The sequence below is a fragment of the Catharus ustulatus genome, chromosome 2 (genome assembly GCF_009819885.2).
Source record: "Catharus ustulatus isolate bCatUst1 chromosome 2, bCatUst1.pri.v2, whole genome shotgun sequence".
NCBI classification, from domain to species: domain Eukaryota; kingdom Metazoa; phylum Chordata; class Aves; order Passeriformes; family Turdidae; genus Catharus; species Catharus ustulatus.
Genome location: NC_046222.1, coordinates 94066611 through 94083044, shown reverse-complemented (window position 1 = coordinate 94083044; position 16434 = coordinate 94066611). Strand labels below are relative to the sequence as shown.

Genomic DNA, 16434 nt, shown 5'->3' with positions numbered 1-16434 from the left:
GGAATTCAAATGAGAATCCCCATAGTATTCTTTACTTTCTGGAGGGGCAAAAGGCAAAGTAAGTAGCATATTCATAGAATCATATTAAAAGGTCTATCCCAATACAGCTTTCAAAAAAGCATTCCTTTTTGTCATAAGATATGTTCAGGATACCAAAATAAGTTAGGCTCAATCTGAGCGCTAATTAAAAAACCCCAAACCCAACAGAACACTTCCATTTTAAATTAAGCAGTTTGAGGAGGGGAAGATGTGACAATACTGGTGTTAATAAAGGAGATTCATAATGGTTATTGTCAGTATTCCTGGTTTTGTTTCCTTAAGGAGCAGCTCTCTGAAGCCTTGCACAGGAGAAGGAGAAATATGCATACTTTATTGAAAGCTTGGACTCTTGTCAAAACATTATCTAGCCTTGCCCACAACTGGAATTCAGATCGGCAGGTTTTTTTCTCCTTTTTTTCTCTCTTTATTTTACTGTAACATTTTTTTAAGCAGAATGCATACTTACAAGTACTTTCCCAAGAGGATGGCTTCTCTGTTACAGTGTTTGGCCAAGAGGCATGAGCTGCAAGGAAGGATAGGAGCAAGATGCCAGGGTACTACCTGCATGGCTAGGCACCCCAATTCCTGACCTCTGAGCTGTGTGTGCCACTCTGGCCCCCTCTGCTTGCCTGAGTTTCCTGCTCCTGAGCGCTACTGAGATGCTGAGATGGCTAAGGTGAAATGCACTTATGTTGAAATGTTAGCAGTGTGTTAAGTGCTAGTATCAAAGGGAAGGAAGTACCTGTGCTTGAAAAGGAGGAGCTGGGTTGTGTCTGCATAGGGGCTGACCACCGCCTTGTGCAGGACTAATCCAGTAAACACCTACAGCGGCTTTTTATTTTGATTTTGTGGAGGCCAAATAGCACAGAAAAAGGCAGGAAAATCCTGGAATGATTTGGGCTGGAAGAACCTTAATGACCATCTAGTTCCAAATCCCTTGCCATGGGCAGGGACTGCTCCCGCTAGACCAGGTTGGCCCATCCAACCTGGCCTTCAACACTTCCAGTGTAGGGCATCCACAGTTTCTCTGGACAACCCGTTTCCTCATAGAAAAAAAATGTCTTCCCTATAAAATACTTGAGCATGTCAGTGGTGACAGAGTTAATGTAGCACTAGTTTGGTCTATTCAGCATTATTTACAGCACTCGCCAAAAAAGAGAGAGACTTCTTAATATTCCCCTGAGTAGTGATGCATGTCTGAATAATTTACAGGGCTGCAGCAGCAACTTGTATATCCCATCTTCTTGTCCATTTTCAGGTGGAAAACAGTTTCAGGTATTTTTACTTGTAACATGAGAACCAGAGCATTTGGCTCAGCGGCCTTCAGAGCTATAAAAATAGGCTTGGCTTGGGCTGGACTGATGGCAGAGGACTGAGATAAGCAGCTGTGAGTGCTTTGCCATGGCAGCATGCCCACCTGGGGAAACAGCCTGTGGGGAAGCAGTGCTAGGGAGAAACAATCGGTGCTCCAGGGTGGAGATGTCAATTCCACCATCCCAGGAGAGACAGTGCGTAATTCATCTCACTTCTTCCTCCTGTGTGGTCTCTCCCTCTGCATGTGGTGGTCTGACAAGCGTCAGCATCACATCCGGGGATATGGCAGTCCGTAGGACACCAACCCCCACAGTGAAATGCCTGAAATCACCATGTTTCTCCTGTACCCCTTCCCTCCAGAGCACTGGGACCCAGGGGTAATGATCAAGTAATTTGTTACAATTTGTTTCTACATACCAGATTGAAAAAAGTCCCAATTCAACAGAAACCAATTTACCCAGTGGCAGTGTTTGATCTGGCAAGGTCTGTGCTAGAAGTAATAAAAGGGCTTGAATGTTGGGTATTTTCCTGGGTGAATAAATACATGGAGCATTAGGTCTTTATGCTGAAATCTAATGTTGTCTGTGCTTATCTTTCAGTGTGGTGAGCCCTTATCATTTCAAAGGAAACAGAGCCTTCCTACAGCCGTTGGAGGAGTCCTCCTTCATCCTTTCTCTTATGTACTTACCCAAATAAGTTTTGTGACTCTTGTTTTCTGGTGGGTGGTAGAAGTGTAATAAATACTTCTGAATGGGAACTGTATTGTATCAAAACCTGTTTACAGAATTTTGTAAAATTCAACAAAGACAGTATGGTTGCATTAAGCTGTTGTATTAGCAGCTTTGCATAATTGATGGTGTTATTATCCATCAAAAACATGGGTTTTAGGGTTGCCTGAGTGAAATCAACAACCTGCTAAACGTCTGAGTTTTGAACTTTCAGAGAAATGAAATCAGGATGATATGATGGATCTCGAGATGTCCCCAAGCATTTATGCTGGGTGCCACCACTGGTCAACAGTAGCTTCATGGCCACTGCCCTGGGCTGTATCCATCTTGGTGCAGCTCAAAAGCTTCCATCTTAGCCTGTAACGCCCAGGGCCTGACACTCTCTAGGTGGGCTGTAAGAGGTGAGGATAGAGGCTCCAGTGGTCCTCATTGCACCTTAGCCCTAGGTCTTGCCTTGGGCCACCCATGGGGTCGGGATCACAAGTTAGGGCTCCTGTGTGGTGGGGTGGTTGAGGTCTGTTGATGATCAGCTTTATAGTTCCCCCATCCCTCTCTCAGCAAGGACGCTGGTCCTAGGGAGAGTTTCTGAGATGCCTTGCAGAGCCAGGCAAGCAATCTGTGCTATTTGATGCTGTCCCAGGAGAGCCCTTTTGTCAGGCTGAGCTTATTCTGGTTGGTGTGAAAAGCAGTTTTCTGTTCCAGCTAGAGCACAGGGACGGCAGGGAGTAGGGAATGGGTATATCCACGTGTCCCTGTGTCCCTCCCTGTGTTCTGCCTGGTGGTGGGCTGTTCCTTCAGGCAGTTTGCTTGCCTCCTCTAGCATGGCTAATTGCTGCCCACCATGGCTCTTCTGAGATTCTAATTGTTTGCAAATCATTGTGGGATGGAGGAAACTGTGTGAAGTGTAATTAGGATTCAGGGTATGAAGTGCTTCTCTGCCTCAAAGAGCCAAGATTAATTCTCCTTTATTGAAGCTGTTAGTTCAGTTTCACTGTCCTTAAAAAACCCCCAAACCTTTATTTTTATGATCATCTGAACTGTTTGATTTGTTCTTTTCTCCCAATTCCCATGCCTGAACAGCTTAGGGTGATTCTTGCAGCCATTAGCTCTTGTTGTAAAACTGCAGCCACTGCGAAGCAACTTGTACTCTTAGCTCCTTCCACTTCCTGGAAGAGCTTTCTCCTTTCCAGTAAAAGTACAGCTTTTTTCAGACAACTGGGCTAATTTTTCTTTTTGCCTCCAGCTTTCTCTGGTGGAGCAGATGTAGCAAGCAGCAGTGAGCTCCCAAGGATGAATTTGAAGGCATGCTTTTCACTTCATGGTTTTGCACTGGAGCAATGCTGGTCTGTGACTGTAATTGTAAAAAAACCCAATTTGGTGGTTTTGTCGTACAAAAATAACCTAGTCTGATTGAAAAAAAGAGGGTATGAGTACTTAAAACATGGCTTTGCATAATATGAGTGAGTAGCCACCAAGTGCTCTTTTCCACGTCCCTGCAGATCAGCCACTGCAGTCCCCAGAGACCGTATGGTGCTGTCATTTCTTGACTTTGAAAGTGCCTGCAGCTGAAAGAAACCTCAGCTTTGGAGCTGCTGAACATCTTGGCAATCTGATTTGGGTCCTTGTAAGGTGGTGGTCCTGTGCATATTTTCTTGGAAGGACTAGGTTTGGCAGATACTCTTTTAAGTTAGGCATTGTTGCACATCTGTTCAGCTGAGCTGGTCTCAGGTGCAGTGGAAATCTCAAGTATTTTTTTTTTTCTTCTAAGTAGACTTATAGGAGAAGCTGAAGGACTGTTTCCTCTCTGCATCAAACTTCTGCAGCAGTCAGTTTGTTTGCACAGTGACTAAAGGGTGCTGGAGACACAGGCTAGACTCTGTCACCCCTCTGATTTTTGTAGGGGGTGTGGAGGGGCTTGATTTGGGAAGTTCAGGGCTGTTTGGGAACAGGTGCCTCTGTGCATCTGACCCACTGTTCCCCAGATTTTTAAAATGCCGTCAGAATTCCTTACTGACCAATTGCAGGTACCACATGTAATTGCTTCTTTGAACTACACTGGCTTTCCTTCCCCACTTTGTAATGGATGGATAGTTCATGTTAATCAAAAGATCCTGGCTGTTCAGTAGAACTGAAAGGGTAACAATGCTGAGTATTGTGAAACTTCAGGCTTCCTTGTCAATTAGATTTAAATCTCCACTTTTTTCTTTCCTTCTCCTCCTCCCTCTTTCCCCTGTGCCCCCCTCCTACTCACCCCCCCCAACCGAAAAAAAAAAGAAAAAGAAAAAAGGCAGTGGTAGCTTTGGCCTTTTCCCTTTTTGTTTTATTTTTTTGGGAGGGTTTTATTAACTTATTGGTCCCAGACTGCAAGCGATGAATGCAAATCCATCTGCTATGCAGCATGGTTTAGCTGCTGAAGCAACCACCCCATTTTTGAGTAGTTCTCAAATGTTCCCTTTAAGGCTTTTAATATATGATGGAGGTAGATAGAAATCATCTTGATGTATGTAGAGGGTATCTTGGACTGTTTTATGAATATTGTCATAAAAGGAGGAAGTAACAGATAGTTTTTCAGTTTGAGTTTCTAGTTTGAGTTCAGCTTTACTCACCCTCTGCCCCACATCTTGTAAGTTTAAACAATTTTAGAAATCCCTTGTGGCTAATTAACAGTGACTCGGGAAAGGAGCCTACATTCTTTAGTTTGAAAGATATGCAACATTTAGTAGAAGTTGGTGTCAAGTTAACTTACTGTAAACATATTCCTTTTCCTTGGTTAGTTGTGAACATGACAGATGAATTATAATGGGATCTCTTATCTTTGTGTGGGTGAAGAAATCATGTCTTCAAAGATGAATAGTAGTGCACTTCTGATAGTTCATTTGAGAACCTGATCCTTATGGAAATATCCTTGATGAATATTTTTGTTTGTGTATGTGTGAAGAAATTCTCAGCAAATTCATAGTGCATGATGTCCTGTTTGTGTTCTATTTGGCTCAGGTTGTGTGGACCGTGACACAGGTTGACCTCTAAAGGAGAGACAGTACCTACCTGTTGTAGAATTTGAAATTGTTTCTTGTGAATTTTCATACTTCAGTTTATTTCTTGTATTGTATCCATAGTATGCATGTACATTTGATACAAATAGATGTGCAATTGGTAATACAGCAGACTTGTTTTATTTGAAGGTATCCAATTTTCTTTATTCAAGCAACCAAATATACATGAAAGTAGATGTTTCAGTGAAATAAAAACTATGAAGTAAAGCATGGGATTTCTAGTGAGTTTTCCAGATATGTTTTATAAATTTACTTCTGAAAAATACAGGTAGATGTTGAGACATCTATCTAAAATCAAGCTTTCAGCTAAAATGTTTAGATTTATTAAGGAGAAGCATATAATTTCAGTAGGAAAGTGTCTTTCAACTTCTCCTCTCTTCTTCTCCATATGTGTCAAAAGTATGCAATATTACACCAGACATTTGCATATGAATTTTAGTCTGAAAATATCCTTTCTACATGAAGAAACTTGCACCTTTTGAGGAACCTGCATTATTCTGTCAGTGGTCTTTGGTGGAAGGCTTTGTATACCCATGTCTGCAGCTTTCCATAGTACAGGTACTGTATGGTTAATTGCTTTTCCTGAAATATTTCTGTGTCTTGGGAGGTCAGAAAACGGACAAAGTTGGTGAAGTGGCTCATTAAAGGGGAAGAGCTACTCTGAATTTTTAAGTTCCTCCAAAAGATCTTGTCTCATATGGGGTAAAAAAAAACCAGGGAGTTTTGGGAAGAAAACCAGGGTAGCAGTTCTCTTTTCCTCTTCTACTTCTGTTTCTTTTTCATTGTTTGCTGTCATGAAGTATAAATGGTTTCACTATTGTCTGTGTTGTGGAAGAGGTCTGCATCACCCTGACTGAAGCTGAAGCATCAATATGTGAGCCAGGGGATCTTAATGTAATTTATCTTGCTGGCCAGATGCCCTTCTGTTTTTTAAACAGATTCTGTTTTATAAGACACCCTTCCATGGAACCAACTGTTTGGACATGTTATGAGAAAGGTGTTTTCTCACAAGTTGGGTATTTTTCAAAGCAGGTTTCATAATCAGTGTACTGTTGTTTGTTTCGTCACTCAGGGATCTTTAGGTTGGTTGTTTTTCAATGTTACAATGCAGAAATTATCCCAAATGAATTATGAGGCAACTTGCACTGGAAAAATTTTGCTTCCAGTTTTTATAATTTTCTTGTTACCACAGTTTCAACTAAATTACCATATTGACCAGGGTGTATGTATTAGTGTTGAATCTTTTCATTCTTCTGCAAATGCACTCTTAGTAATCTCTTTTCTCTGTTCTCTACCTTTCTCAGTGTCTCATCCAAAAAATAAAGGAGCCCCAAACAAGGGGATGGAACACACTCTTTGTACTTGCTCAACTTTAGCAATACGTGCGCTTATTTTCCTTTGCTGCCTTGTGTCCCTACTGCAGCCCCTCCTGGCAGATGTGGGACAGGACTCTCTGTCAGCCAGAGCAATGGCTCAGAGTGATTTATGTGTGGAGTTCTGTTCCCTTGCAAAGCCCTCCTAGAGGGCACCTAGGCTTTATTCTGCCAGGTATCCTGATGGCCACACGTTTTTTCTTCTCTTTGTGTCTTGGTTCTGGCTCCTCTTTGTTATCTTCAGTTAATATTTTAGCTATGGGTAATTTAGAAAAGGGACATGATTTTTTCTTTGTACAGTTGAAGGAGGAATGGGTTTCTTTTTAATAGTTTGTAAGCAAAATGGAAATTGTAAGCAGAAGTAAATAGTGAGAAGAGGAATTGGGTTTTCTGGTCTGTTATTCAGGAAGAGAAAAAGGAATTAATTTTGCACAGGCTAAGAATTAGTAAAGCAAAACTTTGCAGCTGCTTCTGTGCTTTCATGTGCTTTTTTATGGTTTCTGAAAGGAAAAAAAAGGTATTTCACAAATCAGATGTTCATTAAGCATTCTCTATGGATTTTGGTAGCACTTGCTGTTAGTTGACTTTTTTCTATGACTTTAGTGAAATGAAAAAGAAATCTTTCTCCTAGGCCTATCATCAGGGCAAAACATGCACAGCATGGAAATACTTCTTCTTTTTCTTTTCTGAGGTGTCTCAATTCTCATGAAATTTGAAAGTTAAACCCTGTTTTTGTTCTCTGCATCATTTGATGCTGTCTTACTGGCTTTAATCCAACTGTTTTGAAGACTGCACACCAAAGTTTTCTGCACACTGTTTTCTGTGAGCACAGCTGATTTACTACCTTTTATACTAGGATGCGTTTTTGTGCTTTTTTTCTTGTAGTTATAGGAAAACATATAGCAATTTCAGATATTACATGTGTCATCAGTCTGCAAATTCAGATCTCCATTTTGAGTTGATGGGTGTAATATCTGGTCTCATATTAAAGTGTGAAGGATGTTTCACTGTACAGTTTTAAGACATCTTGTGTCCAACTTCTGCTTGGCTTTGAAAGCATCGTCCATGTTGTGTGTGTATGCAAGGAGGAAGTATTTAATGTAGTTTTCCTTACTCTCAGGTTGTTGATGCTGTTCCATGTGAGCTTCTTACAGCTTCTAGACCGGAAAGTGGTTGAAATGCTGTTTGGTTGTGTTATACTCAAATTAATTAGCTGTCATTTGTTATCCAAGTGAGAAGGCAATTAGGACTTTGTAGGTCTCCATTATTTCCATTAATCACTTGGGTGATGGACTGGAGAATGCCAGCATGTGGTGCCAAGGGCTGGCAAACCTTTTGGAGATAGAGATTAGTTCCTTTTGTGTTGGGTTAATGGTGAAGAAACAAAAATACAACAAGTTGAAAAAGTTACATGTGCAAAGCGGAAAAAAAAAAGTATTGCAGAAAACTTCCTAGATACTTTAGATACTAAAACAAACATGGTAAAGCTGTTCATCATTCTCTGCCATCTCTCTCCTTAGGAGAATGTGTCTCTGCAGGATGCACAGGAAAATTGAGTATAAAACCCTGAGTTGCTATTTGTAAGCATCATAAACCAATTCTGAGTTACTTTAATATGACAGCTTGCATATGCAAATCATGGCATTCAGATAACTTTTTCATTGATAGCTTAGTTTTGTCCACTCAGGGGAATGGGTAACAAGAAACTCCAGGCATCATCCAGACTGGAAAGTCTTTTTTCGGGTCAGCAATTGCTGCTGCTCTTCAAAATTAATTTTTGTGTTTTGAAATCAAGTGCTGTTCTACAGTGGGATACTGCTGCAAGCTTTCTTGAATACCGTGGTACATATGTGAGATACAGGAGGTGATCCTCCATTCTGCTAGTGGCTGAGACTTCAGTAGCAGTGGGCACCAGATCCAGTTCAGGGTACCATACTTAAAGATAAGCTGGAGAGATTCCAGTATAAGTTCGAGAACAGTGAGCTGTTTGAAAAAAATGACCCGTAAGGAGATGAGGTGATTGGATTTTCTAAAGAAAAAGAAAAATCATTAAGGGGTGGGAAACCATGATGTTACTTTTTCATTATGTTGAACATTAATATCAGCAGTGCATGTGGCCAATTACTTTGCATGTTCCAAGGAGCAAGATTAATTTCCAGCAAGAAAATTTAAGATTGTGGTAGTTGACTTGTTTGTTCGGGATAGGGTTGTTTGTTTGGGTTTTGGTTTTATTTTGTGTTTTGTTTGGTTTATTGTTTGTTTGGTTTTGTTGTTTGTTTGTTTGTTTGTTTTGATTTGGTTTTTTGTTTGTTTTTTGTAATAATATTTAATGAAAATAGTGGAAGAGGCTACCTGGGGAAGCTGTTGCATCTTGATCGTGGCAGGTTTTGAAGAACAGGTTAGACAAACACCACTTACAGGTGTATTTATCCAACTTCAGAGCAGGGCTGGAACAGTAACTTCTGAAGATGCCCTCAGGTCTTTCCACTTCAGTTCTGTGGTTATATACATATATATGAGGCAAAACCAGAAACACAGAGAATTCTGTATGCTTTTGATCTTCTAATCTGGTTTGCCTTTTGCATTCTGAGCACCTGTAAATCTGGGGAAGAAATTTTACCATTATATTCTGTATTTTAATTTTACAGCTTTAAATGTGAAACAACTTGCAGGCTGTGGAAGTGAAAACTCTCTTTTATGGAAGTGTTAATCCTCTTTTCCCCCTTTTTTCTTTGCAGGTCGCTTGGTTGGTGCCCTGGATGCCGTGTTAGACTCTAATGCACGCGTTGCTCCGTTTCGAATTTTACTCCAAGTTCCAGGCTCACAGGTTTACTCTGCCATTGCATGTGGTGAGTTATTGAATGGATCAGAAGTTTACTGGGCCATAGCTATTGGTGAGTCACAGACGGAAAACCCCAAACCGATTCTGAGCATGGTCAGTGTCTGCATGTCCAGGAAGCTCAAGGTAACCCCAGCTAGTTGTGTGCGTGTGGAAAGCTTGTTTAACAACCAAATTAACCTCTGGTTAAAATCGCTGAAGAAGTGTTACCTAGGAACACTAAGTTTCAATGAAAAACTTGTTTAGCTGAGGGTGGTTTGCTGTGTTAATTTTCTCTGTTGCAAAGTGATGTGGTTCTGTTCCTATGCATGTCTTTTCCTACAGTAGTAGTAGTCTCTTACAGCAAGAAGCTACTTAGTGTAGGCTTTCACCAGCCTAGTCTTTTGCTTGCTTACTGTGAAATGTCTTCACACATTTTGCTATAATGAAATATAACTGGAATATTTGGCAGATATAGGAGGGAGAGTGGTTGAGGAGGGAGGGAAAGTCAAATTCCTGATCTGTTATGCACTAATCCCTTTTGCAATGTTTCTGCAACTTCTGAAAGTCAAGCTCATCTTCAGGATGGTGATGTTGACATTACTTGCAGTGACCTTGCCATGACCCAGTACAAGCCGTCTGGAGTTCCATTCATCGTGCTGTTGCTTGGCCAGTGTGCAGGGCTGTTCTTATCTCTTCTGCTCCCATTCAAAATATCCTAGCATCGAAAATTACAGTTTTTCTTTAGGAATGGTTCAAAGCTGTGACTGGGGAGCATTAGGAAGCATCTCATTAATGAGAGGGTGGCCAAATCCTGAAACAGGATTCCTTCTGAGAGGTGATTGATGTCCCACCAAACTTGCCAGTGTTTAAGAGGCATTTGAACAATGTCCTTAGTAATTTCAGCTTTTGGTCAGGCCCGAAGTGGTCAGGCAGTTGGACTAGATGATTTCCAGGATTTCAAGGAAAACCTGAAGAGCTTCTTGAAATGCATCAATAGCAAAAGGAAAACAAAGAGTAAAGTGGGCCTGTTACTAAATGAACAGATTACCCAGAGGTGTTGTAGAGTCCCCCTTGCTGGGGACTTTTAAGAACCATCTGGACACAATCCTGTGCAATGAGTTCTGGGATAACCGTGCTTGACCAGGGAGTTGAACCTGATAACCCACTGTGGTCCCTTCCAACCTTTCCTATTCTGTGATTGTTGTAGATCCCTTCCAACTGAAAATATGCTATCCCATTCTAGTCTTTCTTATACATATCAAGCCATGGAATGGTTACGTAATGTAAATGTTGGCATGTCATTGATAGTGTTTGACATAGTAGTCCTTTAAATGGAAGAGTCAGTTTATATACTCAACCTAACCCTTTCCTCTGTACATGCTCATGTACATGTGCATGTACAATTTTTCCTTGGTTCAGCAGAGATCCTCTGTATGTTCTCCATTAATACTGGGAATTTTTCCCTGGGCCAGATGTCCGTGTGAAAGAAGCTTGCATAAAATCTATGTAGGATGTTTTTGTTTTGACTAGGTTTTCTTAGTTTTGCAATTGCTCTGTGCTTTCTATTCCTCCTCCCCTCCTTTTTGTATTTGAGTAATGCCATCTCATGGAGAAATTTAAGAGCTTCATGCTGTTACAGTCCTGTGATGAAATCAGGTAGCTTTCACTGGAAAAGTGTTGCTTTCATGGCTTCTTGATTATTTGAACATATGCAATACTACTTTCTGGGGCTGATCCTTGCCCCACCCACACTCTTACTGCACACAGAATTTTGTTTGGTTTTTTGTTTTGTGAAGGATCTACAAATGAAAAACTTGCTGGGTTGGAATGGCTAAGGATTTTGCTGAGACAAACTTGCATGATTAATGTTCTGCAAAATTCTTTTTAGCTCTTCTGAATGGTTGCTCATCCCTGAGAAAATTAGATTTATAGTTATAGAGTGGAAAGCAGAGGGGTCTGTTTTGTGTGCTGCGTGGGTAGAACATACACAGTTGTCAGAGCTGTGCAGAACTAAAGACTCATGGCAGCAGAAGCTGTTTGTGAATAATATTGCTGCTGTGAAATCTTGCCTTGAGTGTCCAGAAGAGAGCTGGCTATAGGAGTCAGAGGAACATCACCTTCTTGGGAAGCTGGAAAAGGACATTCCCGTCAGAGAAGTGGTCATTGCTGCTCACCCAGCTCTGCCCTGTCTGACCAAGGCATTTCATACATGCAGACTTGGTGTTAGGCATCTCTTACTGGCTTTGGAAGGAGCAATGAGTCACATTAAAGTTCCTGCTGCTGTACAGTGATGACAAGGAGCAGCTCCAGGAACTCCTTCCAGTCTCCCAGTGTAACTTCATTGTGGATAACCATGATGTCATCAGGCAGTTAAATAAAACAACATTTTGCATTGTGTATTGGCAGTCCTCTGTTCCAGGAGCTGTAAGCTTAAATGATAATATATGCATAAGGGTCAGATCTGTGTTACAGACATTTGCAAATCTCAGGAGGGTGCTAGGAAGTCTGATGCTTGCATGGCTGTTCTGGCAGAGTTGTTTTAATTATGTTATACAGTACAGAAAAAAAAAAAAGGCTAACCTTACCCCTTGTGTAGAGCCACTTGAAATTTTCCAGAAGGTTCATGGCCAAAACAGAAACTCAAATCCTAATCAAGCAGGTTGGTTTTAGGAGAGGTAGAGCAAAGGAGTTGTAAGAAGTGGGTTTAAAGAAAAGATTCTGAAGAATGAGGCAGTGGTTAGACAAAACACTTGGCATGAGCAGGTGAACGAGATGGGTAGAAGGCAGAATAAAATGCTGCACAGAACATCAGCACAGGAAGAAGAATAAGGAATGGATGTAAGAGACTGGCAATGCTTGGGTCAAATCACAGGACAATTTTAAACTACAAAATAGGAATTAGGGGTAAAGAAGGGACTCAAAAAGTTGAGTTGGCCTGGCCAAATGAAAGGGCAAAAATGATGTTTTGGTATTTGAACAGAAACCCTGGAGGCAGGCAGGAGAGATTGCAGGATCCCTGTGGGATATGGCAGCTGCCTGGGCTCCGAGCAGTCCCAGTAGTGTGAATGGTGCTATGAAAGGGATCTTGCTCACAGCTTATTTCACAAAAGGCAGCCCAGCAGCTTGCCCATACACTTGGTATCTTTTAGGTTACTCAGAAATAAAAACTCAGCTCAGTATTTGCTTTGCGCAGCCATTTCAGTATAAAATTACTGTATTTCTACAAATGTTCTTAAGCATTTCTATAATTTGCTTTCTTAACCTACAGGGCTTTTAAGTGTCTCTAATTTTATGATTTTTTCAAATTTAAATTTAACCTTGATTAATGATATTGAAAAAGTTCCATTACATGACCTTCCTGTCAGGGAAGTTAAAGCTTGGAACATTTCCCTGCCAGTTGGCATTCTGCATGGAAAACAGAGCAGAGGGAAGTGGAAAATCCTTACCTAAATTTATCATTTTTTGTTGTTGTTTGGCAGCATGATGCATCACTAATGTACACATGAAACAAATTTTGAAAGAATGGGTCTTCTGTTTGAGATTAATTTTATTATTAAATTCATGTGTGATTTGGATGTCTCTTACATACAGCTGTTTTTTTTCTTTCTTTCACAAGCAAGGCACTAGGAGAAGCAGCTATTACTGCCTTTAGTTTTTTAAATATAATGTCTAATTACTGACCAGTGAGATCTGGAGGGGCTGTATTTTCCCTTGATGTCCCTGTATGGTGCCCATCTTGCTATGATTTTTCTGTCACTGTGTCATGCAGAGACAATTCAGTTTCAAGCAGAAAGAGCCAAAGCAAATAATGAGTGAAATATTATTTCTGGGGTTAGTGTGAACACATTACATTTAAAGAACCAGCAAACCCCTCAAATCTTTAGAGAAAGAAGCTTTAAAGATTTGAAAAGCTGTATTAGTCAAAGATTTCTGTTTGCTTTATTTATTCCCCAGACTGTAGAAATGTGCTGTTGTAGAACCTTTTGGTTGCTGAACCAAACTCTTTTTTAGGGATTTTATTTATTATAGAGGGCTTTGTCTTCCTCTCAAAGGGTGTGCATGTGTTTGTGTGTGGGATTTGTGTGCATGTGTGTATTGAGGGAGGGAGAGAGGAAGATCAGGGACTTTTGGGAACAGGGCATTAATCAAAACTTTCCAGTGGCCACTTACAGAACGTCATGTCAGAATAAGCTGCAGTCCAGCAGCTCAGGATGAAGTTTTGCTGTTTTTTCTGCTTTGACTTTTAATGCAGCATTTGCTGGCTGAGAGTATTTGAGAAGATAAAACTAAAAGCACTAAAACTAATTCTCTAAAACAATGAGGATTTTGTTTTTCTCTAATTATGCTGCTATGAACAAGACCTTTTTGACCTGTTTGCTACTAAGAATTCTGAGGTTGAAAGTTCAATTTCTCATAATAAATTTATGAAATAGTGTGTTTTATTACCTTTTCCCCCTTCCTTTCAGTTTTATTTTATAGGCTTAGTTTCAATATACTATTTTTTGCTTTTCTAGGTGCCACTGCAGAGGAAATAAACCAGCACTGGGAATGGCTGGAACAAAACTTGCTCCATACTTTGTCTGTGTTTGACAATAAAGAAGATATTGTTAGTTTTGTCAAAGGAAAAGTGAAGGTAAGGAAACTCTCACTTTCACCTTCCCCTAACCGATTACATATGGTTTATTAGAAGAATGTCATGAAACTGTTGTCACTCATCCTTGGTTTTGACCATATAAATATTACTTGTTTTCTAAATGGCTCTTGCACCTGATGTGGCCAGCACATGAAGTTGTTGACTCACCACAGGGTTGGAGAAATAAGCATCCTTTTGGAAGGTTAAAGAATATTAAGAGTAAAGGAATTTTGGGACCATAAATCAGATTAAAAATAACAATGGCCCGTAGGGAGTAATTTAAAAAGCCTGGTGTCCTGAGCTCTGCTTTTAACGAAATATATACTCTAGGAGGAGCTTGGTTGATGGCTGGGTGGGGGTGTGGGTTCACTGGTGGCTGCTGTATCTTGGGTCCTGCTACAAGACTTTTCTTGCTAAGAGTTTTAGTGGGATGCTCTTCCCTCCGTAGCCTCTTTTCCAGTTTGGAAATTTTGTAGGAATACAACGTCTTTAGTGAATTTCAACCTTGCTGCTGTGAGCTCTGTGGGCTCTAAATCTGGGGAAGAAGGGGACAAACGCAAAACATCATTGTACAAATCTTGGTTTCTATCCAACTTTCTCTGAAAAAAGGCATATTGTCTTAAGTACAGTGAAATAACAAATACAATTAATCTCTCTTGATAAAACACAGTGACAGCCTGTTACCTAATGCAACACATATTTAAAATTCTTCAGGTTTCATTAGTTAATGTTAAATCCAGTTTTTGGACCCTTGTACCTGCTGTAGACCTTTAGTGTATTAGGACTGATTGGTAATTGCAGACTATACCAGGTGCTGTAACATGTGGGTTATTTGTCTGCACTGTGCAATGCATACTTAACTCCTTTGTTGTAATACTACTATTAAAAGTCTGAAATCCTAATTATATTTATGTAGATGTTCTTGAAACTCTGTTTGTAATGGTTCCAAGCATTTCTCAAGTTACTGACACATGACTGCTTTGCATAGGTTTTTCTTAGGTAAATAGTATTGGTCAGTATACACACAACTGGTACTCTTACTTCTGCTCTGTATATACAAAATAAGAGCAGTCATAAGCCATAGTGAAAGTGCAGAGATACGGTTCTACCAGACTCACTGGAAAAACTCTGTATAAGGAAAAGAAGACCCCAAAAGTCTTGCTTTGGGAGCACTCAAAATGTATGAGAGATGCAAGCACCAGAGAAATTTCTCCATTTGTGAAAATTGCAAGTTGACTGGAATTTGTTTGTAAGAAAGTGTTGCATTATTAAAATTTGAATGGGTAGCTTGTAGCAACTTGCCTGAGTGTGAGTGCTGTAGCTTTATCCTGATACATGGTCTTGTTCTGGGCTCAGGCACTGATTGCAGAGGAAACGAGCAGCAAGCTTGCTGAGCAGGAGGAAGACCCCGAGAAGTTCCGAGAAGCCCTGGTGAAATTTGAATCCAGATTTAATTTCCCTGAAGCAGAGAAGTTGATCACCTATTATTCCTGTTGCTGTTGGAAAGGAAAAGTTCCTCGGCAAGGCTGGCTTTATTTGAGCATCAATCATCTTTGTTTTTATTCCTTCTTCCTGGGCAAAGAATGTAAGTGTAAATGCATAAGAAATCTTATGCTGGGGGGAGATATAAATGTAACTACACTTAAAAACAAGAAGCCTGGTTCACCTTTGAAGTTTAGTTTCTCAGTTTTTAGTTGTTCAGGTCAAAAATCCTGTTTAATTTAATTTTCACTTCAGCCTTTCTATTTTAATATGAATCCAGTAATAAAAATGACGCTGCAAGAGCACACAGACATAGTTGCTATCTGGTTTTTCTTTTTGACATGGTGAAGCAACCTTAAGATGTAGCAGACCTCCTACAAGTTCTAAAATAAGGAGTTTTAGTGTTGAAAACGGTGAGTAAGGATGGGTCCCTCCCACAGGCAGGGAAGCAGAGTTACCATATTGCTGCAGGCTGTTAGGGGAAAGGCTGGTGGGGCCAGGGATGCCTGAGTCATGCTGCCTGCCTAAACTTAAAAGGAATGTGCCCTCGAGAACCAGGTGAAAATTCAGAGCTTTTAAGGAAAGACAACAGTGATTTAGGGATTTGTTTGTGTTTCTGAATAGCACTGCAGTAAGGTCACAAGAAGTGTGTCCTGGGGCTTTTTAGACTTTCAGATGGTTCAGCAAGTTCCAAGGATTTGGTTGTGATGTTCCTCTACAGAGAAAGAATTGTGTGAGTGAAAAGCCTGTCAGAATAGATATTAGAAGATAAAAATTAAAGTAACAGATGTAAGGTGGTAAAAATGAATGTAGCCATTTAAACTCTATAGCATTTCTCTGTTTAGTAAAATTATGCATGAAGCTCTAGCCTTTTAAGGCCTGTTTATCCTGCTGGAACTTAAGCAAGGTTAACAATAGAAACTTGTACTGCTGTAGGTATAGCAATATTTGTCTGTTATAACAATTAGGAAAACTTTGCCATATTCCATCT

General features: G+C 40.3%; 1 protein-coding gene across 2 annotated transcripts in view; it reads left to right on the top strand.

The window, feature by feature from the left end:
• The window catches only part of TBC1D8 (TBC1 domain family member 8), a 48225-nt gene that overhangs the window by 4518 nt on the left and 27273 nt on the right, over nucleotides 1-16434 (top strand). The window contains exons 2-4 of one of the 2 annotated variants that reach the window (XM_033051201.1): nucleotides 9246-9356; nucleotides 13843-13961; nucleotides 15318-15546. In XM_033051201.1, the coding sequence (XP_032907092.1) occupies nucleotides 9246-9356; nucleotides 13843-13961; nucleotides 15318-15546 (459 nt within the window). Of the gene's footprint in view, nucleotides 1-9245; nucleotides 9402-13842; nucleotides 13962-15317; nucleotides 15547-16434 lie in introns of both variants that reach the window. The other variant, XM_033051200.1, reaches the window with a different exon arrangement.